This window comes from Triticum aestivum, chromosome 3D, assembly GCF_018294505.1.
Source record: "Triticum aestivum cultivar Chinese Spring chromosome 3D, IWGSC CS RefSeq v2.1, whole genome shotgun sequence".
Lineage (NCBI taxonomy): Eukaryota > Viridiplantae > Streptophyta > Magnoliopsida > Poales > Poaceae > Triticum > Triticum aestivum.
The window spans coordinates 423,666,830-423,693,136 of record NC_057802.1 but is presented as its reverse complement, the minus strand read 5'-3'; the positions used below and the strand labels follow the sequence as shown (position 1 = coordinate 423,693,136).

Sequence of the window (26,307 nt, the reverse complement as noted above, 5' to 3'; positions counted from 1 at the left end):
CAATGTCATGAAGTATCTCTTTCCACCTTTTGTCAACACGCCATTCATTTCACAAAGATCAGAATGTATAAGCTCTAGTGGCGCCAAGTCTCTTGCCTCTGCAGTCTTATGGGACTTGCGAGGTTTCTTAGCTTGCACACATACTTGGCACTTAGAGCCTTTGACAGTAGAGATTTTCGGAATTAAATTCATATTGGCTAGCCGCGTCATGCAACCAAAGTTAATGTGACAAAGTCGTGAATGCCAAATATCAGACTCATTATTGTGGCAAACATTATTAATAACTTTAGTGCAAATATCTGACAAAGACAGGTGGAACAAGCCTCCGCTCTCATAGCCTTTTCCAACAAATTGTCCATACTTAGAAATTACAACTTTATTGGATTCGAAAACCAACTTAAAACCATCTCGACATAAACGGGAACCGCTAACGAGATTTTTATTGATGGACGGCACATGATGAACGTTCTTCAGACGCACAGTCTTCCCCGAAGTAAACTTCAGATCGACCGTACCAACACCTCGAACGATGGCATGTGACCCGTTCCCCATCAGCACGGGAGAAGTCCCTGTGGCCTGGTAAGAAGAAAACATGGAGGCGTCAGCACAAACATGTACATTGGCACCGGTGTCAATTAACCAATCAGGGGATTGAAATACTGAAAGGATGGTAGGGAAAATACCGTACCCTGATTCCTTCATATCAGTACCACCGATGACAACATTAGCGGACTTGCCGCTCTTCTCATGTTCGCGCTCCTCAAAGCGGTTAAGACACTTCGGAGCCCAGTGATTAGGATCACCCAGACATGGCAAAGTCCCTTCCCCTTCTTATGAGAATTCTTCTTGAAGTTGGTAGAATGTGATGGCTTGTTCTTTGTATCAAACTTGCCTTTGCCCTGAGTTTTGTTCTTGTTGTTTTTGAACTTGTTGGGTTGGAAGTTCTTCTTCTGTACCATGTGGGCACTAGAAGCTCCCTCGGCAAGTCGAGCACGTGGGTCCTTTGCTCTCGCCTTCTCTTCAACATCAAGAGTATCAATGAGATCCGCAACAGAAAACTCCTGTCTCTTGTGTTTCAGGGAAGTAGCAAAATTGTTCCGCGAAGGTGGAAGCTTGGCAATGATGCCTCCGGCAACAAATTTGTCCGGCAACACACACTTGAAGTACTCAAGTTCTTTTGCGAGTGACGGTATCTCATGAGCCTGCTGTACAACAGAGCGCTCATCAATCATCTTGTAGTCATAGAATTGCTCCATGACGTACAACTCGCTGCCGGTGTCCGAGGCACCAAACTTGGCCTCGAGTGCAGCCCACATGTCCTTGCCGTTCTCAAACAACATATACGAATCCACAATGGAATCATCCAGAACACTCAGAAGAGCGCCTTTAAAGAGAGTATCGATCTTCTCAAAAGCTACCAGTTGTGCTGGATTAAGATCGCCCTCAGGCTTGCCCTTGGTGGCGTCATAGCAGCCCATGGTCTGAAACCAATAGACTGCTCTCGTGCGCCACCTCTTATATTGCGCCCCCTTAAAGGCATGCGGCTTCAGATGCGCAGCAAAACCACTCGGAGTAAATTGCCTATAATCAGGTTTTTGGATTGTTGGAAATAGGAGAAAATTACTACGAGATTTAATCCAAATAAACAGAAGATAAATCATGACTACAATAGTAGAGATTAAACTAATCATGCGAACTAGCATAACAGATGAACAGATCACATCTAGGGCACATACTAGAAACATGAATTCTACCACGATCTCGAATAGGAAGGATAGAATCACATACGGTGCATCGGGAGCAGCACCGCCGGCGTTGACGTTGTCGCCCATGTCGTCGAGGATGAGGTTGTCGAGATCGGGGAAGAAGTCGTTGTTGGCGAAGTCATCGCTTCCAGCAGTCGCACGAGTGCGCTCCCCAAAAACCTGATCGCCCCTCTCCCGTACAGGACCATGAGAGGCGGGGTTCCGGAGGCCTGCTATCCCTTCTCCCGCTGCACGCCGAAAGGAGGGATGGAGAAGACTTGCTTGGCGGCGCAATGATCTGGAACGGTGGTGCGAAACCATACGAAGCGGCTGTGGCTAGGGTAGACGTCTGCCTGACTATATAGTGCGGGCCGGGTAGGTCGTGGGAGTAAACCCCACGTCCTAGTCGTCACGATCCAAAAGAATCGGAAACGGTTCAGTAATTAACGCGTCTGTTAATTATTAATTAATGACTCATTAATTTTTCCCGAGCAGCAAAAATATAGACAACGTGCATAGCTCTGTCCTCGGCTCGGCTCAATCCCGCAACCCGCGGTGCGTCGTGACGAGGCGTGGGGTGGCGAGGCGAGAGAGGAGGAGGAGTGCGCGTATAGGTATCCTCTTCTCATGCTCATACAAGTGGTAGAAGAGCTCATCGTATAAAGAGGTGCAACTCTCTCTCAACTTATGAGGTGGGACTAAACTTTAGGCTCACTCACTCCACTCACATGTGTGCATGAATGGGCCAAGAGAATTTCAGAATTTTAGTTGGGCTTTGGGCCAAAAGCCCACAAGCAAATTCCAACAATCCCCCACAAATTCTCATTGGCACATCTCACCATTTGGTTCCAAAACATTGTTTATATACCGGTGCTTAGTGGAGACTGTGTAGTTGAACTTCCACTTAGAGATTTATGCTACACTAGATCACAACTTGAATAGTGGACTATGCCTTGAACTACAAGTTTTCTGCGAGACTAGTTTCACACAAATTCTTGATCGATACTGGGCTGCCGCAAGGCTTCCCTGCGGGTGGAGCGTATACGTCATACTCCAGGGCCTTTTCATGAATTTATTAGAGAACACCTAATTCTCACATACTGCAACGTTAACAGTCAAATTCATATAGGTGTGTTCCTCAGAAGATGTTCTGCAGGACAACATCTCTGCTTACCCGAATAAGCCACTTGGAACACATGAAGATAAGTATCAACCTGCCATGCAGATCAGGAGAGTATTGCATCTTCACGGAGTGGGATAGTTAATATAGGGATACTCTCCTCCCAGCTGACCAACAGCTTGTCTCCCACTTCTACTTCACGGGATCTCCGATCACATAGAGTGGGTTACCACTATGTACAACTCATGCGGTGGATCTCAGACCCATCTCCATCGGTGCATTATCTATCACATTACGTGATAGACCCTTTGTGAAGGGATCTGCCAAATTTTTCGATGTTTGGATATAATCCAACGTAATAACTTCGGAGTTCCTCAATTTTCTGACAGATTTTAGTCTCCTCTTCACATGCCTTGATGACTTCATATTGTCCTTAGAACTGTTTATCTTGACGATCACAATTTGATTATCACAGGTCATTAGGATAGGGGTATTGGTTTTTCAACCATAGGTAAGTCCATCATGAGCTCACGAAGCCACTCTGCTTCAACAGTGGCAATGTCTAGCCATGTGAGTTCTGCTTCCATAGTTGACCTCGTTAAGATGGTCTGCTTGCAAGACTTCCAAGAAACAGCGCCACCACCAAGTGTAAAAACATAACCACTTGTGGCCTTAATCTCATTAGCATCAGATATCCAGTTTGAGTCACTATAACCCTCCAGTACCCTTGGATACCCGGTGTAGTGAATCCCATAGCTCGCGGTGCCTTTCAAATAGCACATAACTCTCTCAAGCGCATGCCAATGATCATCTCCCGGTTTTGACACAAACCGACTTAGCTTGCTCACAGCAAACGAGATGTCACGCCTCGTGGCACTCACCAAATACATAAGCGAGCCAATAATCTGAGAATACCTCAGTTGATCTCTACCAATCCGTCGATTCTTTCGAAGCAACACACTAGCATCATATGGAGTTGGAGAAGGCGTGCAGTCGCTATACCCAAAACGACTCAAGACCTTTTCCACATAGTGAGACTGAAGCAGTGTGATCCCACCATTCTCATCTCTCAATAGCTTGATGTTTAAGATAACATCAGCTACTCCTAGATCCTTCATCTCAAAACAGCAAGATAAGAAATCCTTAACCTCCTTGATTAAATCAAGTTTGGTTCCAAAGATCAATATGTCGTCGACATACAGACAAAGAATAACTCCTTCACCCCCACCATGGCGATAGTACACACACTTGTCACCATCGTTTACTACAAAGCCGGCAGCAGTTAATGTTCTTTCGAACTTCTCATGCCACTCCTTAGGAGCTTGTTTAAGGCCATATAAAGACTTTAATAACTTGCACACCTTTCCTTCCTGACCAGGTACTACAAAACCATCTGGCTGATCGATGTAAATTTCCTCCTTCAACTCTCCATTGAGGAAAGCCGTCTTAACGTCCATTTGATGAACGAGAAGACCATGTGAGGCAGCCAGTGATAGTAGCACCCGAATTGTGGTCAGTCTAGCCACGGGTGAGTAAGTATCAAAGAATTCTTCACCTTCTTTCTGGGAATAACCCTTAGCCACAAGCCGTGCCTTGTACTTTTCAATCGTACCATCAGGTCTTAGCTTCTTCTTGAACACTGATGCGTCTCCAACGTATCTATAATTTTTTATTGTTCCATGCTATTATATTATCCATCTAGGATGTTTATATGCATTTATATGCTATTTTATATGATTTTTGGGACTAACCTATTAACCCAGAGCCCGGTGCCAGTTTTTGGTTTTTCCTTGTTTTTGAGTTTTGCAGAAAAGGAAAACCAAACGGAGTCCAATTGAGCTGAAATTTGACGGAGATCATTTTTGGACCAGAAGAAGCCCACGGAGTACCGAAAGTGAGCCAGAAGAGCCCCGAGACCACCGCGAGGGTGGGGGCGCGCCCTACCCTCCTGGGCGCGCCCCCCTACCTCGTGGCCGCCTCAGGGACCCCCCTGACTTGTTCCCGACTCCAACACCTCTTATATAACCCCAAACTTCCAGGAAGAAACCTAGATCGGGAGTTCCGCCGCCGCAAGCCTCTGTAGCCACCAAAAACCAATCTAGACCTGTTCCGGCACCCTGCCGGAGGGGGGAACCCTCATCGGTGGCCATCTTCATCATCCCGGTGCTCTCCATGACGAGGAGGGAGTAGTTCACCCTCGGGGCTGAGGGTATGTACCAGTAGCTATGTGTTTGATCTCTCTCTCTCTCTCTCGTGTTCTTGAGGTGATACAATCTTGATGTATCGCGAGCTTTGCTATTATAGTTGGATCTTATGATGTTTCTCCCCCTCTACTCTCTTGTAATGGATTGAGTTTTCCCTTTGAAGTTATCTTATCGGATTGAGTCTTTAAGGATTTGAGAACACTTGATGTATGTCTTGCATGTGCTTATCTGTGGTGACAATGGGATATCACGTGATCTACTTGATGTATGTTTTGGTGATCAACTTGCGGGCTCCGTAAAATTTTGAACTTATGCATAGGGGTTGGCACACGTTTTCGTCTTGACTCTCCGCTAGAAACTTTGGGGCACTCTTTGAAGTTCTTTGTGTTGGTTGAATAGATGAATCTGAGATTGTGTGATGCATATCGTATAATCATACCCGTGGATACTTGAGGTGGCATTGGAGTATCTAGGTGACATTAGGGTTTTGGTTGATTTGTATCTTAAGGTGTTATTCTAGTGTCTATGATAGATCGAACGGAAAGAATAGCTTCGTGTTATTTTACTACGGACTCTTGAATAGAACGATCAGAAAGGATAACTTTGAGGTGGTTTCGTACCCTACAATAATCTCTTCGTTTGTTCTCCGCTATTAGTGACTTTGGAGTGACTCTTTGTTGCATGTTGAGGGATTGTTATATGATCTAATTATGTTATTGTTGTTGAGAGAACTTGCACTAGTGAAAGTATGAACCCTAGGCCTTGTTTCCTAGCATTGCAATACCGTTTACGCTCACTTTTACCACTTGCTACCTTGCTATTTTTATATTTTCAGATTACAAAAACCTATATCTACCATCCATATTACACTTGTATCACCATCTCTTCGCCGAACTAGTGCACCTATACAATTTACCATTGTATTGGGTGCGTTGGGGACACAAGAGTCTCTTTGTTATTTGGTTGCAGGGTTGTTTGAGAGAGACCATCTTCATCCTACGCCTTCCACGGATTGATAAACCTTAGGTCATCCACTTGAGGGAAATTTGCTACTGTCCTACAAACCTCTGCACTTGGAGGCCCAACAACGTCTACAAGAAGAAGGTTGTGTAGTAGACATCAAACATCCACTTACATCCTACAGGTTTGCACCCATAAGGACGGTCAGTGATCTCCCAGGTTCCATTAGCCAAGATGGAATCCATCTCGCTACGAACAGCTTCTTCCAGTAGTCAGCATCAGGAGATGCATAGGCTTCTGAAATAGTCCTGGGTGTGTCATCCACAAGGTACACAATGAAATCATCACCAAAGGACTTTGCAGTCATCTGTCTCTTACTCCTCACAGGAGTTCCATTGTCAACCTCAATAGGATTCTCAACGTGTTCCATCGCAATGGTGGGTTCAGGAATTACAGCGAATTCCTCACTAGATGGAGTAGGTATCTCCTGGTTTGATGAACTCGACATATCCTTCATAGGAAATATGTCCTCAAAGAAAGTCGCATCATTCGACTCCATAATCGTACCAACATGCATGTCGGATACCTCAGATTTTATTATCAAAAATCTATAGCCAACGCTATGAAAAGCATAGCCCAGAAGAACACAATCCACGGTTTTTGGTCCAAGCTTGCGCTTCTTGGGAATTGGTATATTGACTTTCGCCAAACAACCCAAGTACGTAGGTAAAGAGAGTTTCAATCTTTTCCTCTCCCATTCCTCAAATGGAGTGATGGTCTTATGCTTTGTGGGAACTCGGTTTAGGACATGACACGCAGTCATTAGCGCCTCCCCCCACCATTCCTTGGAAAGACCCGATGTGTCTAACATGGTGTTAACCATATCAGTTAGAGTTCGGTTCTTTCTTTCGGCTACCCCATTTGACTGAGGTGAGTAGGGAGGCGTCTTCTCATGGATTATACCATGTTCCGCACAAAACAGATCAAATTCATTGGAAAAATACTCTCTGCCACGATCGGACCTAAGCCATTTAATTTTTCAATCAAGTTGGTTCTCTGCCTCAGCTTTATAGTTTTTGAAGAAAGTTAAAGCCTCATCTTTTGATTTCAGAAGATACGCATAACAATATCTAGTGGAGTCATCAATCAACGTCATGAAGTATCTCTTTCCACCTTTTGTCAACACGCCATTAATCTCACAAAGATCAGAATGTATAAGCTCTAGTGGCGCCAAGTCTCTTGCCTCTGCAGTCTTATGGGACTTGCGAGGTTGCACACATACTTGGCACTTAGAGCCTTTGACAGTAGAGATTTTCGGAATTAAATTCATATTGGCTAGTCCCGTCATGCAACCAAAGTTAATGTGACACAGTCGTGAATGCCAAATATCAGACTCATTATTGTGGCAAACATTATTAATAACTTTAGTGCAAATATCTGACAAAGACAGGAGGAACAAGCCTCCGCTCTCATAGCCTTTTCCAACGAATTGTCCATACTTAGAAATTACAACTTTATTGGATTCGAAAACCAACTTAAAACCATCTCGACATAAACGGGAACCGCTAACGAGATTTTTATTGATGGACGGCACATGATGAACATTCTTCAGACGCACAGTCTTCCCCAAAGTAAACTTCAGATCGACCGTACCAACACCTCGAACGATGGCATGTGACCCGTTCCCCATCAACACGGGAGAAGTCCCTGTGGCTTGGTAAGAAGAAAACATGGAGGCGTCAGCACAAACATGTACATTGGCACCGGTGTCAATTAACCAATCAGGGGATTGAAATACTGAAAGGATGGTAGGAAAAATACCGTACCCTAATTCCTTCATATCAGTATCACCGATGACAACATTAGCGAACTTGTCGCTCTTCTCATGTTTGCGCTCCTCAAAGCGGTTAGGACACTTCGGAGCCCAGTGATTAGGATCACCGCAGACATGGCAAAGTCCCTTCCCCTTCTTATGAGAATTCTTCTTGAAGTTGGTAGAATGTGATGGCTTGTTCTTTGTATCAAACTTGCCTTTGCCCTGAGTTTTGTTCTTGTTGTTTTTGAACTTGTTGGGCTGGAAGTTCTTCTTCTGTACCATGTGGGCACTAGAAGCTCCCTCAGCAACTCGAGCACGTGTGTCCTTTGCTCTCGCCTTCTCTTCAACATCAAGAGTATCAATGAGATCCGCAACGGAAAACTCATGTCTCTTGTGTTTCAGGAAAGTAGCAAAATTGTTCCGCGAAGGTGGAAGCTTGGCAATGATACCTCCTGCAACAAATTTGTCCGGCAACACACACTTGAAGTACTCAAGTTCTTTCGAGCGACTGTATCTCATGAGCCTGTTGTACAATAGAGCGCTCATCAGTCATCTTGTAGTCATAGAATTGCTCCATGACGTACAACTCGCTGCCGGCGTCCGAGGCACCAAACTTGGCCTCGAGCGCAGCCCACATGTCCTTGTCGTTGTCAAACGACATATACGAATCCACAATGGAATCATCCAGAACACTCAGAAGAGCGCCTTTAAAGAGAGTATCGATTTTCTCAAAAGCTTCCAGTTGTGCTGGATTAAGATCGCCCTCAGGCTTGCCCTTGGTGGCGTCATAGCAGACCATGGTATGAAACCAATAGACTGCTCTCGTGCGCCACCTCTTATATTGCGCCCCCTAAAGGCAGGCGGCTTCAGATGCGCAGCAAAACCACTCGGAGTAAATTGCCTATAATCAGGTTTTTGGATTGTTGGAAATAGGAGCAAATTACTACGAGATTTAATCCGAATAAACAGAAGATAAATCATGACTACAATAGCAGAGATTAAACTAATCATGCGAACTAGCATAACAGATGAACAGATCACATCTAGGGCACATACTAGAAACATGAATTCTACCACGATCTCGAACAGGAAGGATAGAATCACATACGGTGCAGCGGGAGCAGCACCGCCGGCGTTGACGTTGTCGCCCATGTCGGCGAGGATGAGGTTGCCGAGATCGGGGAAGAAGTCGTCGTTGGCGAAGTCGTCGCTTCCAGCAGTCGCGCGAGTGCGCTCCCCAAAAACCTGATCGCCCCTCTCCCGTACAGGATCACGAGAGGCGGGGTTCCGGAGGCCTGTTGTCCCTTCTCCCGGTGCACGCCGAAAGGAGGGATGGAGAAGACTTGCTTGGCGGCGCAATGATCTGGAACGGTGGTGCGAAACCATACGAAGCGGCTGCGGCTAGGGTAGACGTCTGCCTGACTATATAGTGCGGGCCGGGTAGGTCGTGGGAGTAAACCCCACGTCCGAGTCGTCACGATCCAAAAAAATCAGAAACGGTTCAGTAATTAACGCGTCTGTTAATTATTAATTAATGACTCATTAATTTTTTCCGAGCAGCAAAAATATAGACAACGTGCATAGCTTTGTCCTCGGCTCGGCTCAATCCCGCAACCCTCAGCGCGTCGTGATGAGGCGAGCGAGGAGGAGCGCGCGTATAGGTCTCCTCTTCTCATACTCATACAAGTGGTAGAAGAGCTCACCTTATAAAGAGGTGCAACTCTCTCTCAACTTATGAGGTGGGACTAAACTTTAGCCTCTCACTCCACTCACATGTGTGCATGAATGAGCCAAGAGAATTTCAGAATTTTAGTTGGGCTTTGGGCCAAAAGCCCACTAGCAAATTCCAACATATTTTAGGTTTACAGAATGATCTTGCTTTACCCATCTGCATCTTGAGTTGATTTGTTCTTTCATGTTTACTTATTTTTGCTACTATTCTTGTCCAGCTCAGAGGTTTCTTTAAGAGCGAATATTCAAGGAGTGAATTATTTGGAAATTAAAACCTTCCGATTTCTTAAAAGTGAAGTTACTTTCCAACTACAATTGCAGGCAAGCATTGGCCTTTTTTTTATTGATTTCTTATACTATGTCGTCATGACTTACTTCACTCAGTTTTCTGCTTTGTTTACACCATACTTCATTCTGTAGCCATACAAGGTCATTTTTTTATACTACTATACTAGCATATTACAAAATCAATTTGCTAGGTATAGATGGATTAACATAACACTACATATAAGAGGGTTTTTTTTCTTCAAGAAGTGTTATGTAATACTCCCTCCGTTCCTAAACATTTGTCTTTTTAGATATTTCAAATGGAATACCACATACAGATGTATATAGACATATTTTAGAGTGTAGATTCACTCATTTTGCTCCGTGTGTAGTCACTTGTTGAAATCTCTAGAAAGACAAATATTTAGGAACAGAGGGAGTACTATGTATTTTCTGAAGATAATTCCTTTTGTTCTGTTTTTTCACTAGACATTGATGCTGTTTATTCTTCTTTAGCAGTGACATCATAGTCAATTTGCATTTCCTGTGTTTTAGCTACACTACCAAATCAAACGACTTCGATTTGTTCGTACCATTAGGCTGTAGGTAATATTACTATATGTAACATGTATTTTTTTTCTTATGCTACTGTTGTTGCTTCTCATTTCTGAAATTTATCTCTCGAAGCAGTTTCATTCGGATTTCTGTGAATATAAGCGTACAAAATCATTCCAGACGTGAGTATCCGAATTGCACTGTTGTTGGTCGTTTCTTGCGATTCCCTACAACAGGCTTCTGACAAAGCAAGTCATGGCCTCATGAGGTCTCTTTTTTCAGCCAAACTGAAGCACCTCGTGTTAGCTTGTCTTCGTTTTTGGATTAACTACTATAATGCATCGTACCCGTTTATGCTCCAGGGTGAATCGTACATATCTTCGTTACATGTACCACTGCCTATGATGGTTCTGAACTCTAATAAGATAATAATGTAGTATCTATATGTTTGATCGATGTTCTACTATTAGATCCTAATGTTATAACATACGCCCATATTGATGTACATGAGTGAGACTGAGGACAAAACATAACAGACAAATATACGGAGACAAAATAAGTGCGCACAGGTCCGTCTCAAGTGGCGCCATCAGGTGGCGCCCCAGCCTCCAGTACACAATAAATGGCACCGAGCACTTCCTCTCGAACCCACAAAGAAGAGAAGGAACATAGGGGAAGCGGGAGGGAAAGGAGATGATGCTAGAGAGAGAGATGATTGAGCGGAAAAGTGCAAATGATATCCTTGTTTATAGACAAGCACTCGCAGGAGTACTGTGGGACAGTTTCTAAACTGGCTGATCTACTTTCTTAATTTATATATTTTCCAAATTTTAAAAATTAGTATCATTACATATATTATGCAAAAAGATGTACAAAAATTGTTCCTAATATGAAAAACAGAACAAAAAGGCTACAACTTTGTCCTTTTTTTAGTTTTTATTCTATTATATATGAAAACTATTCATGTATATATTATATAAAAATGTTCATTAAACATCTAAACGTATGGATTTATTCCCCAATCCATAAAAATATCCACATTCCTCGCGACCGTTTCATATTTTAAAGATGGTTTACATTACAAAAAATGGAATCAATATAAAAAATCATCTTTTTTTTACGCGAATACACAAGCTTGCATATCTTTCATTGATAGAAGAAGTTAGAATAAGAAGGAGGGATACATCACATGGAACAACCACAAGACGGCGTAGACATGATGCCCAGAGCAGAGAAACATGCAATGCTCGGCCCAAACAAAAACTACAACACGACGCTAAACTACCCTGGCCAAGTGAAACATTCCAAACCATACAACGTCCAAAATCTCGAAAACCATCACCGGGGAAGCAAGCAAGACGACTCCTTAAAGAGAATAACACGTAACGCCGCCGCCGCCCGATCCAAAGGAATCGGACCTAGGGTTTTCCCTGGTGCTCGAAGAAGGGCATGGAGAAGGCCATGGAAGTGCCTCCAAGAAGGTGAATCACCTGTAGGTGTCGCCGCTACAAGTATCAATAAGCCAAGCAAGGATTTGCTCTGGCCTATGTCCGAACAATCCGAAGCCACCGGGATAGGATCCAAAGATGTGGAAGAGGCCGCTAGCTGGAATCGTCACAGCAGGAAGGGGAGCTACATCCACCGCCGAGGGGTGGCAATGGGCACCGCTGGACGCGCGAGCCATTGGATCTGGTAGAGGAGAGGTGAAGCAGTGGCGAAGGTGGGAGAGGCGGCGGTTGTGCGAAGAGAGTCGGCACACGGGATGCGACAGCAACCAGCAACACCGGCGAGCCAGGATTTGGAGAGACGCAGATCTAGTCAGACGAGGCCGGAGTTGCCAAAACGCCGGCAAGCCAAGGAAGCCTGAAGGGCGCATCTTTCAGAGCACCGGGGCCGAAGCCGCAACGGGAGGACGCCGACAAGGCATGAACAAAAAAATCACCTATATTCATGAAAAAAAAATACTGTGCATGTACTACGGTGTCCCAGTTTGCGTGGAACCAATGAATTTCAAGTTTAAGTTTGACCATCAATTTGACCAATAAAACATTTATTAAGTACCACAAAAGTTATACCATTGAATTCCTACTCCCCCAAAAAATTCTAACAGTATGATATTTATGACACATGACTCTTACATTATTGGTCAAATTGACAGTAAGCTAAATCATGAAATAAGATGGCATGTAAATTAGGACGAAGGGAGTACATAGAAAAATGAAAATAAAAAGATAGAGCAACCAGAAAATGAAAACACTCTAGACAGGCCAGTCAGACCAGCAGACAAAGAGACATGAGCATCAGGAGCTGTATTTCTGCAGCAGATAAGTAAATTCAGATTTGAGCCAACTAACTGCGATATGGTATGCTAGCACGTAGGGCTTAAAACAAAGATGCAAGTATTATGAATAGACACTGAGACTGGTCATTGTTACGAGCACGGGGCATCAGTACTAGCTGTGAAAAATAAAAGCATCTTCAGAGATCTCAATAGACCGCCGTTTCTCTCCTGCAGCTCAATATAAACTCGATTTCAACAGCCAGAAGAGCCCCCATACGCTCAAAAAGGCAGAGAGAGCACCGCTTGCATATACAAGGGCTTTCAGTTCTCCAGTCCAGTTACTATCAATGGACCTAATAAAAGTGCTTTGGCAAAGTTGCCTGAATCTAACACTCCAGTTGGCCAACTCCTCCTGCTGCTCATTGTCCCTCAGGTCGCAACTAAAATAGCCCTTCCCCTGCCAAAAGGAAGGCTGTTATGACGATCTTATGTGATGAACACATGTTACAGGTTAATGCGATTCTTTATGCACACAAGTCTGTTCACGGACATAGCGGAGAGCACTGAAAAGAACAACAACGCTGCCTGTCCGATGATCTGCACTTATTTACTACTCCCTCCGTCCCACAATGTAAGACATTTTTTGACATTAGTGTAGTGTCAAAAAACTTCTTATATTGTGGGACGGAGAGAGTATATGCCATGATGCCTTCCCTTATATAAGAAAAAAAAAATGAGATACAGACCGCACTTACTTAACTCTTCCAATGATTTGCTGACATCACTGCCCCCAGATTGAACCAAGTGTATCTTGCCTGAAAAGATTAAATTTCCCATACATCAAAAACATACAAATGGAAATGAACAAAAGCAAAATTTCTGTAAATAATGAAAATGACATGAATTCAGAGATGATAGTACAATATACTGAGAGTGAGGGGAGTCCAAATTAAGCTGCATGAAGAACTACATCTAGTCCTTGACTCCACAGGCAGAGTTGTCTCTCCTTTTATTGAAAAGCAACAGGAGAGCTAGTCCCGCTCCCCTTAGGTAGGTCTGTTTTCTAACTAAGCTGCTTTGGTAGGGATGGGTGGGGTACCGCAAGAGAACAAAAATCAGCAGGGCATTCTTCAAGAAATAACTCAGGTAGCTTGTGCCACATTTGCATTAGTTTATTTGGCTAACGAATATTTACAACAAAACAGATTGCCAAGGGAAAGAAAAATTACTTGAACCTCAGATTAACTTACCATCAAACCGCACACAGATCTCAGGTACGATTTTCACTTGATTATTGATGTTATCATTGTAGGCTCTAGTCTCAATATCACCCTCAACATATACTGCAGCACTGAAATAAGACATAATAATAAGCACGGTATATCCTTGGTGAATTAAGAATCTGAACTTTAGTTTTGATTTCACATCAAAAGGCAAAAAAACAGAATCACGTGCTATAGAGTAGAAAGCACATACTTCTTAACCAACTTTTGAACAGCATATGTACCAAGCTGCTCATTATGAACAGCTATGCGATGCCACTGAGCTGGCATTGGCAAGTTTTCAGCACCTGCCCTCCTCTGGTCAAACATGCCTCCAGTCCCGACAGTAAATACAGTCACAGTATGCCCGTTCCTCAATTTTTTCTGCACAGGCACTTGTCCAACGCTGCCACAAATAATGGCCTAACAAAAACAAACAACATGAGAACCAAAATACGAGTAGTTATTCTAATAGGATATATCAAGCAAGTACCCGGTAAACACCACGGAAGTCAGCATCTTTCCAAGAATCTGCAAGATCACCATCTGCCTCGACGCCCATGCCATTCTTCTCATGAGCACCAGAAAATGAAGTGCTAGAGCTCCATGCTCGCGATGCTGTGTATAAGTCTACCAAGAAAAAAAAATACACAGGCAAGGAGTCATATATGTGATGAGCACCTTCCATGATCAAATAAGACAAAATAAATACGCTGTACCCACCGATTGGGTTTCTTTGCTGTCCTAGGAGCCTCCTCAGGCTCAAGCTGTTGAGCAATTTCGTGCTCATGGTAGGTCTACATACATAAAGGGGAAAAGGGTGAAATGACATAGTCACAAAATTAAACAACCTCAATAACAAAGGAATGCGGCTAGCTTGTGTGTAATTCCTAAAAGCTTCTCATCAGAAAGCCAGTGATGTAGCACGAACGCACAGCAAAATGTTAACTACTTATGGCTTGATTTGCCCTTAAGGGGCACCATATATCTCTCAAAATCTCATCCTCTGTTGACAGGGTCGGATCTAGATGTACCAATCTCATCCTGGAACTTGTAGAGGCCGGTTCAATTGATCACTGGGTGGGTGACTATGCGGCGGCCATACCTCAAAAATGGATGTCGAGGACTGCGGACGGGGGTGGAGACAGCAGGGACGCGACGGGCTAGAACGGAAACGGCGACGGCGGCGACGCGCGTGAGAGGAGGGGTTGGGTGGGCGAGCGGGAGCGGGAGCGGGCCTCCGCGCTGACGCCAAGCTACGGCGACGGCGACGGCAGCTCAGGGGCACCGGCGGAAGATTTTAGGGTGGTTTTACATCCGCAATTGGCCCGGTTGAAGCTTCGTTAGGTCAAAGCATTAGCTCATGCGAGGAAGATCGAAGGGCTGAGTGAGTCGAGAGGAAAAATCGCGGTGCAAGGGACCACGAACCCTTTTTTTTTTAACTTCCAAACTATTCATCAAATATCAAGATAGTACAAAGAACATCAAAAATAAAAATTACATTCAGGTCCGTAGACCACGCTTCGCCGTCATCACCCCTTCCTCATTGGAGCCGGACAAACCTTGGTGTAGTCGACAGTCAGAAAGTCGTCATGCTAAGGCCGCATAGGACTAGCGCACCAGAAACAGCAACTGCGACGATGAAGAGAAGCGTAGATCGAAAGGATCTAATATTCAGACACAGGCGAACAAAGACCGGATCCACTGAGGACAAAACGCCGACCGATCCCACGAGATCCGCTGGAGACACACCTCCAGAAGACAAGGCTAGGCGCATCGCCGGGACAGAGGCTAGGCGAGAAGAACACTATTCCATCTTCAGGAAGCCGTCATTGCCTCACCTTTCTGAGCAGAAACCCTAAACGGATACAAAAGGACACATAAAAACGAAGTTGGACCCTCCCGCCGGCAAAGGTCGAGATCCACCGCGCCTCCATGGTCTAAGGCCACAAGAGACGGGATAGACCTGACGCGGCGTCAGGAGGCGAGCAACCCTAATCGCCTTAAATCGCTAGAGTGCAGCCAAAGGGGTATGTGTGCGCGTGCTAAACCCTAAACCCTTTTGGGATCACGAAGCGTTAGAAGGCTCCAATTTACCTGTAAGTGTATCAGTATATGTGAGCTAAATAAACCCTAGAATGTACTCCTCCTTTGCGACATAAGACATGTTATGTTGTGGTGATTTTGGATCAAACGTGATCGATGTGGTGATTTTTATTTACACAAAGTTAGTAACCCACGCTCCCAATTGAATAACAAAAGTGTATCACAAACGTTTGTATAGTTGATTCAATTGATGTTTTTTTATGTACATTTTTATTTACACAAGGTTAGGAACTACGATGCCATCAGCCAACCAAGTCATGCAATAAAAGGAACTTCGATAGCAATGCATGGTCATTTTAATTTCCATAGCAACGCAAGAGTATTTAGCTAGTACTCCCTCTCCCTCAGTTCCAAATTGATTAATTTAAGTCCTAGGTTTGTCCTAAGTCAAAATCTACAAGTTTGATCAAGTTTGTAAAAAAACATATTATATAGAACACCAAATTAGATAGTTTATAAAAATATACTTTCATACTATGTATATCTATGTTGCAGATCTTGCCATGTTTTAGAACGAGACCCACAAAGAACACATTTTAATATGTATATCTATGTTGCAGATCTTACCATGTTCTAGAACGAGATGCACAAAGAACACATTTTAAAAAGCAGAAAAGTTCCCACTGTTCTAACACTGCACGTCCGTGCAAATTTTATACATATAATATACTTCCTCTGTCCCAAAATAAGTGTCTCAACTTTAGTATGTCAGGTAACCCTTTTCCGACAGCTGATAAAACCTCCGGCAAAGTGAAAATCACACGCCAAGGTGATAAATACAACTGTAGTGGCTTGAATGTGCTTACAGATCATTCATCAGTGTAAACGGTTCATTATTTTGTATCAACACCATCACAGCCTTAATCCACAATTCAAAATACAAGTTACTGTCACAACTAGAGGTTGACTACTGCTACGTCAAACATGAAAAATATTGGCTATATACCTAATGTTTACAGAAACAGAAAACAACTTCCTCGACAAAATGTTACATGTACAACCCTATTCATTTATAGATGTGATTCCTCGAGCGCCTCTCGCTCGTCATGGCGGATATACAGGATCATGGATGTAAATGAAGAGGTGGAATACTAACGAAGATATAGCATTCCGGTCCAGCAAAAGAAAAAAAAAACAGAGTTCATCATTCATCTTTACGTCAGGCGTTGCAGTCCTAGCTCTGAGGAGATGAGTCTGAGAAGGACCTGAACAAGCTCCCGAACCCTGGGTTCTCTGATGCAGGGACAACAGAATGCCGGTGTAAATATAAAGAGTAAGAAGACAAATAATGGCTCAAATGAACCCAAAGTTAAAATAAAGATTACATGTTGACCACGGTTGTGAGGACTGAGATTCTCGATTGAGTAGGATATATTCTGATAGGATGATGTGGTTGGGTTGAACCATAGAATCTGAGATCCTACCTAAATCCTATGAACTATGCAGATTCTACAATTTACCATGTATTGTATATGAAAGACATTATTTAAGAAAACAATAGTCCACAGGAATCATTTATTCTTATTTTATACAAACAATTGTTGATATTAATGGGAAAATTCAGGAACACAATTCTGGTTGAGTTGATCAACTAACAGCTCATTACCGGTAAATAGAACCAAATAGTTATAGCAAGTTGGCAACATTTTTACTGCTAGGGAAAGATAAACACCCATGAGGATATTTTCCGTGAATTGTCAAACGATATTGTCCTACATCGCCACCTTTTTCTAGAACATGGGTATTGCTGTGTTCATCGTATTAATTTAGAGACTGATCTATTGATTTTTAATGCAATCACATAGCAAAGGAGTGCCCAGTTTTAACCTTTAAATGATCATTCAAACTGGGTCTACAAGATTGACACTTGCAGTGATCTACACGACATTTCAGTTCTTACATTCTGGAGATGGAACAAAAGTTATTTCTCAGCTGACAGCTAGTTTGTGCTCAGAAAGCGGCTATTACTTAAATCAGCGACGTAACTTGATAGTCAGTTTGTATCCCCAGAGAGTAACTCTGATATTACTTGCTCACAGCTCTACAGTGCCAGCTCACAGCTGTGTTATTTGTGCAACTATCAACGATGTACTTACATTATTTACTAGCAATCCTACGTGTTACCTGGGTAGCTTCTTATTACTTAATTGCAGCTACAATCTTTGTACACTCTTTGACAGCAACTAGTGAATTGTACAGCAACTACCAGTGGTAACTTTGGTCGTAACTTTGCATTACTTGCTAACAATCTCACAATTCACTATCTACCTAATTTAGGTATTTCTTACTGTCTGAGACATTAGCTCTATATTATACTTCCTAGTAACTCTATAGGACTAGAAAACCCTTCTCTCACCTTGAGACGACAAGCTCAGAGAAAGTGGGAAGCAACGACAACAAATGGGCCCTCCCATGGGACTGGTTTTCCCGTAAAGCATCTTTCAGGTACAGTGGTATGTTGAGAGCATTAGCTGTTTCAATATCTAATATTAGCCTAGCAAGCTCTTGAAGGACACAAACCGTTTCTTCAATCCTCACACTGGGCAATGGACGGTCTCCTGCAACAATAGAACATTATAATTACAAAATTGGGGGCATTGCTGTAGAGCAACAACGTTACTATGAAAGGAAGCTCAAGATTAAATCATCATCGATTTTGTAAAATACCTAGGTCATTTTCATCAGCTAAAAACTGACCCAGTATAACCTCACATCGCTTTGTAAGAATGGAAATAGAAACTTTGCTGGTTTCTGATACTGCAGGGTATGAGCTTGTCTTCAATATACAACTGCAATTATAGGAACAAGTTAACATTGTGTCTAAGTGTACTCTCACTTTGGTAGTTGGCATAAGCAAGCAAATGAAATAGAAAAAAAAATGTTGCACCTGCATAAAGAAAACATCATCTGCAAACAGCCCAGAGAAAATCTGCTGCAGTGCAATGGTAGAAGACCGACAGTTTGAATAGGTAGGGATCCTGTTCGTGATGCACAACGATCAAGACAGTTCACAAGCCTTTGCAATACCTGGAAGAGAACAGACATTTGAACTACCTGTTAGATGGACACAATTGAGCATTTACAAGGACAGATTTTTTAGAACCCTTCCAAGCCACAATTAGTTATCTCTCATGTACAACTGCAAAGCTAAAGAAATAAATCTTATTTATGAACAAACCTCAACAGGAGCCTCCTTCTGCAATTTCAGAACACTGTCTCCAAAAACAGTGAGGACAGTCATCTCAAGGCTCTCATCAGCTGTAGCAGAGTCAGCTGAAGGAACATCTGAAGACAACACACGCCCACAAGATCCAACAAGAAAGGTTTCGTATACATCTGCAACCTCCTTCCAGAAGCGAGCTCTAGAAAGTCTATATGAATTCATGTCACTTCCACATTCAGCATTTTCCTGCCTCACCTCATCTGTCACAACACGATTGAAGCATTCAGCAGAAACTCTCCAAAGGGTACCCCTGGGATTGTCTCTCCTTGTGTTCATGCACCTGCGTTAATGATGAGGAACACTAGATGAGAAGAAAGAAAACACATGCCAGATCTGTTTGGCTACTTCTAGATGCTTCCACTCTAGTGTAGTATTTCTTTCCTTTTCTTTTCTATCCTACCTACTGTTTTCTAGAGTCTTCTAGTTGTGAGTAGCTATGAGTAGAATGGTGAAACTTACATAATGTTTTCTAGAGTATTCCAGCTATAAGTAGAAGTATGTGAAGGCTTCCCAAAGCCCTATAAATAGAGGTCCTCGCCTCTACTTTGGAGGCAGACTATGTACCCCTACCTATAATAGAACTTGTTGTTCTTATCTAAGATCTTGGAGTAGATCTTGTGCCCTAGGAGTTCTGGATTGAACTCTTGCTGCCCTATCAACCTACATTCGCCTCTAGAGCGATATCTAGCGCAGCACATTGAAGCTGTTCCTTCAACACTTGTGTTGTACACATTGTAGCAGCAAGGTGGAGTTGCTCCTCCACAAACTTTGTGCTGCTTCAGGTGGTATCAGAGCCTCGTTGACCCATACTAGTTCTTGCTGTCCTCTTCGAGAGTAAGTTGCAGCAAGCAATGGAGCAATTGGAGAAGAGGATGGATGCTGCTGAACAACAAATCAAAGAGCTGTGTGAAGATCTTAATAGGAGATTTGACCAGCTGGTTGAGATGATAAGAAAGGGTGTCCCCCCTGCTACCAATGAAGGAGATTCATCTAAAGAAGAGGAAGATGTTCATCAAGGAAGGAGAGGTAATCTTGGAGCAAGACCGCCACGACAACATGTTGTTCAACGTGCTTCAAGAAGGCCAATTTATGTTGAGGCTTCTGAAGGTGAAGAATATGATGATGCCCTTGAAGAGCCAAATCTCTACGCATATCGGAGAGCACCCAACCCTACATATGCAAGAGACATACAAGGTGAAAGCTGAGATCCCAAGTTTTAATGGAAATGTTGACATTGAAGGGTGCCTGGATTGGTTATATGAAGTGGAGACTTTCTTTGAGGTCATGGAGGTTCCGGAAGATCGTAGAGTTCCTTTGGTCGCATACAAACTGAAAGGAGGAGCCGGTGCATGGTGGCATCGCGTTCAAGAGGAGCGCAGGCTCAGAGGAGAACCTCGTGTTAGAACTTGGCGACAAATGAAAGGCCTCTTGAAAGGGAGATTTTTGCCCGCTGATTATGACCAGATCATATTTATCCAATTTCAAAATTGTGCTCAAGGAAATAGGACTGTTTCAGATTACACGGAGGAGTTTCTAAGGCTACAAGTGAGGTGCAACCTTGCTGAAACTGAAGAGCAACAAGTTGCAAGGTACATTAATGGTCTCAATGATGCTATTCAAGATCGATTGATGATGCAACAAATCTGGTCCGTTGATCAAGCACAAGCTCTAGCCTTAAAGGCCGAGAGGTTTGTGAGGATGAGAAAGACAACTAAGGCTCCATATCCTCCATATCCTCATACCGAAGGCTCATCTAGGAGCCAACCTAATAGAGTGGAAGAAAAGACCACTCCACCAAAGACAAAACAGCCCATCCCGAAGCAAACTAGAGGCAAGGGTAAGGCAAATGAAGGCCCAAAGTGCTATAAATGTGGTAAAGAGGGACACATATCCAGCGGCTGCCCACTAAGGAAATTTGTTAACACGACTATCCATGATGGTGAAAGCGATAAGAATACGAATCTGAAGATGTAGACGGACAAGAGGTTTGTCAAGAAGAAGGTGAAGAGGTGGTATGTGTGATCCAGCGTGTCCTATGTTCCACACCACAACTCGATGACACACAACGGAAGAAAATATTTGAGAGCAAATGCACGGTGAATGGCAAGGTATGCAAACTAGTGATTGATAGTTGCAGCTGCGAGAATCTTATCTCCCAGAAGTTGGTGGACCATTTAAAGCTTGAAACCCATGATCAGCCAAATCCCTACACTATTGGATGGATCAAGAAAGGAGTGAATATGAGGATCACCAAACAATGCAACCTGCCACTTTCTTTGGGTAAGCATTATCGCTCAAATGTGTTGTGTGATGTGGTTGACATGGATGCCAGCCATGTTCTTCTTGGGAGGCCTTGGCAATTTGATGTGGATACTACACAAAAGGGCAAGGAAAATTCTTACTCTTTCATTTGGAACAAGAGAAGGATCATTATCTTACCAAACAAACCCGAAGGTAATACCTCTAAGGAGGAGGGGAAAACTATGTTAACTATCTCCCATACCTCTCATGAGTTTATGGAAGACTTGAAGGAAGCAGTTTGTGTGCTGCACTTGTTGTAAAGGGAGAAGAGCACCTGACTGTTGAAATTCCAGCAAAGGTACGTGGTTTATTGGCAGAATTTCAGAACATACTTGGGGAGCCACATGGCTTGCCACCGATGAGAGGAATTCAACATAGAATTGACTTAATTCCGGGAGCAAGTCTTCCTAATCTTCCACACTATCGAATGAGCCCAAAGGAGCATGGTATATTGAAGGAGAAAGTGGAGGAATTGTTGCAAAAGGGGCACATTCGAGAAAGTATTAGCCCATGTGTTGTACCAGCCCTACTCGCGCCAAAGAAAGATGGATCTTGGCGCATGTGTACGGGCAGTAGAGCCGTTAACAAGATCACCGTAAGGTATAGATTCCCTATTCCCCGTCTGGATGATATGTTGGATCAGCTTAGTGGAGCAAGAGTGTTCACAAAGCTAGATTTAAGAAGTGGATATCATCAAATCCGTATAAGACCCGGGGATGAATGGAAGACCGCCTTCAAGACAAAGGAAGGGTTGTTTGAATGGCTAGTCATGCCATTTGGACTCTCAAATGCACCAAGTACCTTTATGCACTTAATGAATCAAGTCCTTAGACCCTTCTTATCCCACTTTGTTGTGGTCTATTTCGATGACATCTTGATCTATAGCAAGGATGAGGATGAACACTTTGATCACATTCGGAAGGTGCTAGAAGTACTAAGTAGAAGTACTAAGGGAAAATGAGCTCTACGTCAACTTGAAGAAATGTGTTTTCCTGCAAACACAACTTTTCCTAGGATTCGTCATAACATGTGACGGCATTCGTGTTGATGATTCTAAGGTTGAAGCAATCCGAGAATGGCCAACTCCTAAGACCATTTCTGAGGTAAGAAGCTTTCATGGCCTTGCAACTTTCTATAGGCGATTTGTTAAGAATTTCAGCACTATAATGGCACCAATTACCGAGTGTTTGAAGAAAGGAAAGTTCCAATGGGCAGAAGCAGCTGAAGCTAGCTTCAATGAGATTAAACAAAAGCTATCACAAGCTCCTGTCTTGGTACTACCTGATTTCAACAAGACTTTTGAGTTGGAGTGTGATGCAAGTGGAGTAGGCATTGGAGCTGTCCTATCTCAAGAAAGGAAGCCCATTGCTTTCTTTAGTGAGAAGTTAAGTGAAGCTAGACAGAAATGGAGTACCTATCAGCAAGAATTATACGCCGTTTTCAGAGCGTTGAAAACTTGGGAAGTCTATTTGCTGCCTAAAGAGTTCATTGTTTATAGCGACCATCAATCCTTGAAGCATTTTAGAAATCAAAAGCATGTTGACCGCATGCTAGCAAGATGTGCAGCATATCTTGAGAGGTTTAACTATCTCACCGTGCATAAATCTGGAATAACTAACAGAGTGGCCGATGCTTTGAGTCGTCGTGCATGCCTCTTGACTTCTTTTGAAGCTGAACTTCCGGGCATGGGTCAAATAAAGGAGTTGTATGAGGGTGACGAAGACTTTGGCCATGTTTGGGTAAAGCACGCAAGGGGCCAACCATTAGGTGATGACTATTTGATGCAAGATGGATATCTCTTCAAAAATGATCGTTTGTGCATTCCAAGAAGTTCTCTACGTGACAAGCTGGTTAGAGAACTCCATTCAAGTGATCTTAGTGGCCATGTTGGACGGGACAAGACTATCACTAACCTGGAAGCTCGCTACTTTTGGCCACAACTAAAGAGAGATGCTGGAAAGTTCGTTCAACGGTGCCCCGTATGTCAGACCTGCAAAGGCCAAGTCCAGAACACAGGGTTATACATGCCTTTGCCTGTTCCTGTTGCTCCATGGGAGGACATTTCTATGGACTTCGTCTTGGGCTTGCCAAGAACAAGATGAGGAAGTGATGATGTATTTGTGGTCGTGGATAGATTCTCTAAGATGGCTCATTTCATCCTATGCCGCAAGACAATGTTAGAGTTATAATATAGGTCATGTACCCCTTTGTATTTATCCCGTTGTATAAGGGGTTTCCTGCATATGTTCCACACCTGTACATGTATATATATCGGCCTATGGCCTCATGGGAATACAAGTTGCTTATTCCTAACATGGTATTAGAGCTTTAGGTCTCTTTTTTCGCACGCGCAACTCGTGCTACGATCCAATCCCGCCGCCGCCGCTTTTTCTCTTCGCCTCGGCGCCGCTGCTGCGTCTCTCCCGCCGCTCCCGTCTCCTGCTCCCAGGTGCCTCCCGCCGTCCGCCCCTCCCGCCAGGTGCTGCTCCCGCCTCCTGCTCCAGGTGCCAGGTGCTGCTCCCGCCAGGCGCTCCTCCCGCCTCCTGCTCTAGGTGCCAGCCGCGCCTCCTGCTCCCAGCCACGCGAAGGCAGCGGACGCATCGGCTCAGTGCGCGGCTACCCGTGAGCCGCAGCTCCACTTCCCGCGGCCGCCGTTCGTGGAACCGCCGTGTGACTCCTCGTCTCCGCTTTCCCTCGCAAAAAAAAATGTCTACTGCATCGGGCTATGTTGCTGTCCCTCGCTGTCCGGTGATCTTCGATGGTACTAACTACACCGAGTTCGCTGGCTTCATGCGCATTCACATGCATGGCATCCGTTTCTGAGGTGTTCTTTCTGGCGAGGTCTGCTGTCCGCCACGTCCGGTTCCTCCTGTGGCCCCTACTCCGCCGACTCCACTGGTTCTTCCTACAGATGCTAATCAGGCCGCCAAGGATGCGGCTAAGATTGCTGATGAGGCTACTGATCATGCCTATGATGAGAGGGTTTTGGCTTATGAGGAGGCTCTTCAGACGTATCATGGTGCTTTGTCTGTTTACACCCAGTGGCTTGATGATGATGCTCGTGCTGCAGCTGTTCTCACTGCTAGTGTTCTGCCTCAGTTTGCTTCTGAGTTTCTGGGTCTTCCTACTGTCTTCCAGATGTGGACATGTCTTCGTCAGCGCTATGAGCCCTCTGGTGATGCCTTATACCTTTCTGTGGTTCGTCAGGAGCATGCTCTTCAGCAGGGTGACTCTACTGTTGATGACTTTTATGCACAGAGTTCTGCTATCTGGCGTCAGCTTGATTCTCTCCGCAGTGCTGGTTGTCGTACTTGCCCCTGCTGCCAGGCTGTCCAGGCCAATTTGGAGTTTCATCGCGTCTACGAGTTCCTGTCTCGGCTCCGTAAGGAGTTTGAGCCCCGGCGTGCTCAGTTGTTTGCTCGTGGCCGTATTTCTCTCATGGAGGCGCTTTCAGAGATTCGTGCTGAGGAGACTCGCCTACGTGGTGCTGGTTTGCTGGAGGTTCCCTCTGTGCTCGCTACTCGGGCTTCTTCCACTCCACCTGCTGCACCGCCCCATTCTCGCTCGAGTGCTCCGCCGCTCTTGCCCACTCCTTCTGGAGGCTCAGGTCGCCCCCGTCCACATTGTGACTACTGCAACAATGATGGTCATATTGAGTCCCAGTGCTACACAAAGCGGAAACACCTGCGCAAGGCGCGATCATCCTCCTCAGGGACTTCGTCATCTCCCTTGCCAGCTTCAGCCATTGCTTTGACTGAGCAGGATATTCTGAGACTTAAGCGTCTGCTCGCGGCTTCAGGTTCTTCCTCGACGGGTACTGCTGGTTCTGTGACTGATGCTTCCCGCACTGAGCACCCGCCCTCTACACAGTCAGGTACATCCCCATGGGTTCTGGACTCTGGAGCTTCTTTTCATATGTCTTCTCATTCTTCCGCTTTGTCCTCTCTTCAATCGCTGGATTCTCCTGTTCATGTCTTCACTGCTGATGGTACTCCACTTTCTGTTGCTAGTAGAGGCCATCTTTCCACTCCTTCTTATTCTGTTCCTGATGTTGCTCATGTACCTCGACTTACCATGAATCTGTTTTCTGCCGGTCAACTTACTGATTCTGGTTGTCGTGTCATCCTTGACGTTGACTCTTGTTCTGTCCAGGATCGTCGGTTGGGGCTGGCCCTCGCCGCCGTGATTCTCAGGGTCTTTGGGAGTTGGACTGGCTTCATGTTCCTTCCGCTGCCACCACCATCGCCAGTCCCTCCGCTGCTGTCGCCTCTGTTACTGGTTCCTTCAAGCAGTGGCATCATCGACTTGGTCATCTGTGTGGTTCTCGGTTATCGTCTTTAGTTCGTCGAGGTCTTCTGGGGTCTGTCTCAGGAGATGTCTCTTTAGAGTGTCAGGGTTGTCGTCTTGGCAAGCAGATTCAGTTACCATATTCACATAGTGAGTCAGTGTCTAAGCGTCCTTTCGATTTAGTCCATTCTGATGTATGGGGTCCGGCTCCTTTCGCTTCGAAAGGTGGTCATAAATACTATATTATTTTCATCGATGATTTTTCTCGTTACACATGGCTTTATTTCATGACTTCACGTAGTGAGGTGTTGTCTATTTATAAGCGTTTTGCTGCCATGGTTCATACTCAGTTCTCTTCACCCATTCGTGTTTTTCGTGCTGACTCCGCTGGCGAGTATATCTCTAAGGTGTTGCGTGGTGTCCTTGCTGAGCAGGGTACTCTTGCCCAG

General features: G+C 44.3%; 2 protein-coding genes across 2 annotated transcripts in view; both read right to left on the bottom strand.

Moving 5' to 3' along the window:
* Positions 1–12,692: 12,692 nt before the first annotated feature.
* Positions 12,693–15,350, bottom strand: LOC123079328 (single-stranded DNA-binding protein, mitochondrial). Its single transcript, XM_044502082.1, has 7 exons — positions 15,047–15,350; positions 14,665–14,738; positions 14,435–14,571; positions 14,156–14,364; positions 13,930–14,030; positions 13,435–13,494; positions 12,693–13,136 (listed from the first exon to the last, which is right to left on the bottom strand). The coding sequence occupies exons 2-7, from the start codon at positions 14,729–14,731 to the stop codon at positions 13,120–13,122; spliced, it is 591 nt and encodes a 196-aa protein (XP_044358017.1). The 5' UTR covers positions 14,732–14,738; positions 15,047–15,350; the 3' UTR covers positions 12,693–13,119.
* A 1,428-nt stretch (positions 15,351–16,778) lies between these two features.
* LOC123079327 (protein MON2 homolog) overlaps positions 16,779–26,307 on the bottom strand; it is a 37,662-nt gene continuing 28,133 nt past the window's right edge. The window contains exons 40-44 of the mRNA XM_044502081.1: positions 19,226–19,550; positions 18,935–19,074; positions 18,715–18,836; positions 18,404–18,605; positions 16,779–17,280 (exon numbers count right to left, since the gene is read on the bottom strand). Of these exons, the coding sequence (XP_044358016.1) occupies positions 17,202–17,280; positions 18,404–18,605; positions 18,715–18,836; positions 18,935–19,074; positions 19,226–19,550 (868 nt within the window). The 3' untranslated portion in view covers positions 16,779–17,201. The remainder of the gene's footprint in view (positions 17,281–18,403; positions 18,606–18,714; positions 18,837–18,934; positions 19,075–19,225; positions 19,551–26,307) is intronic.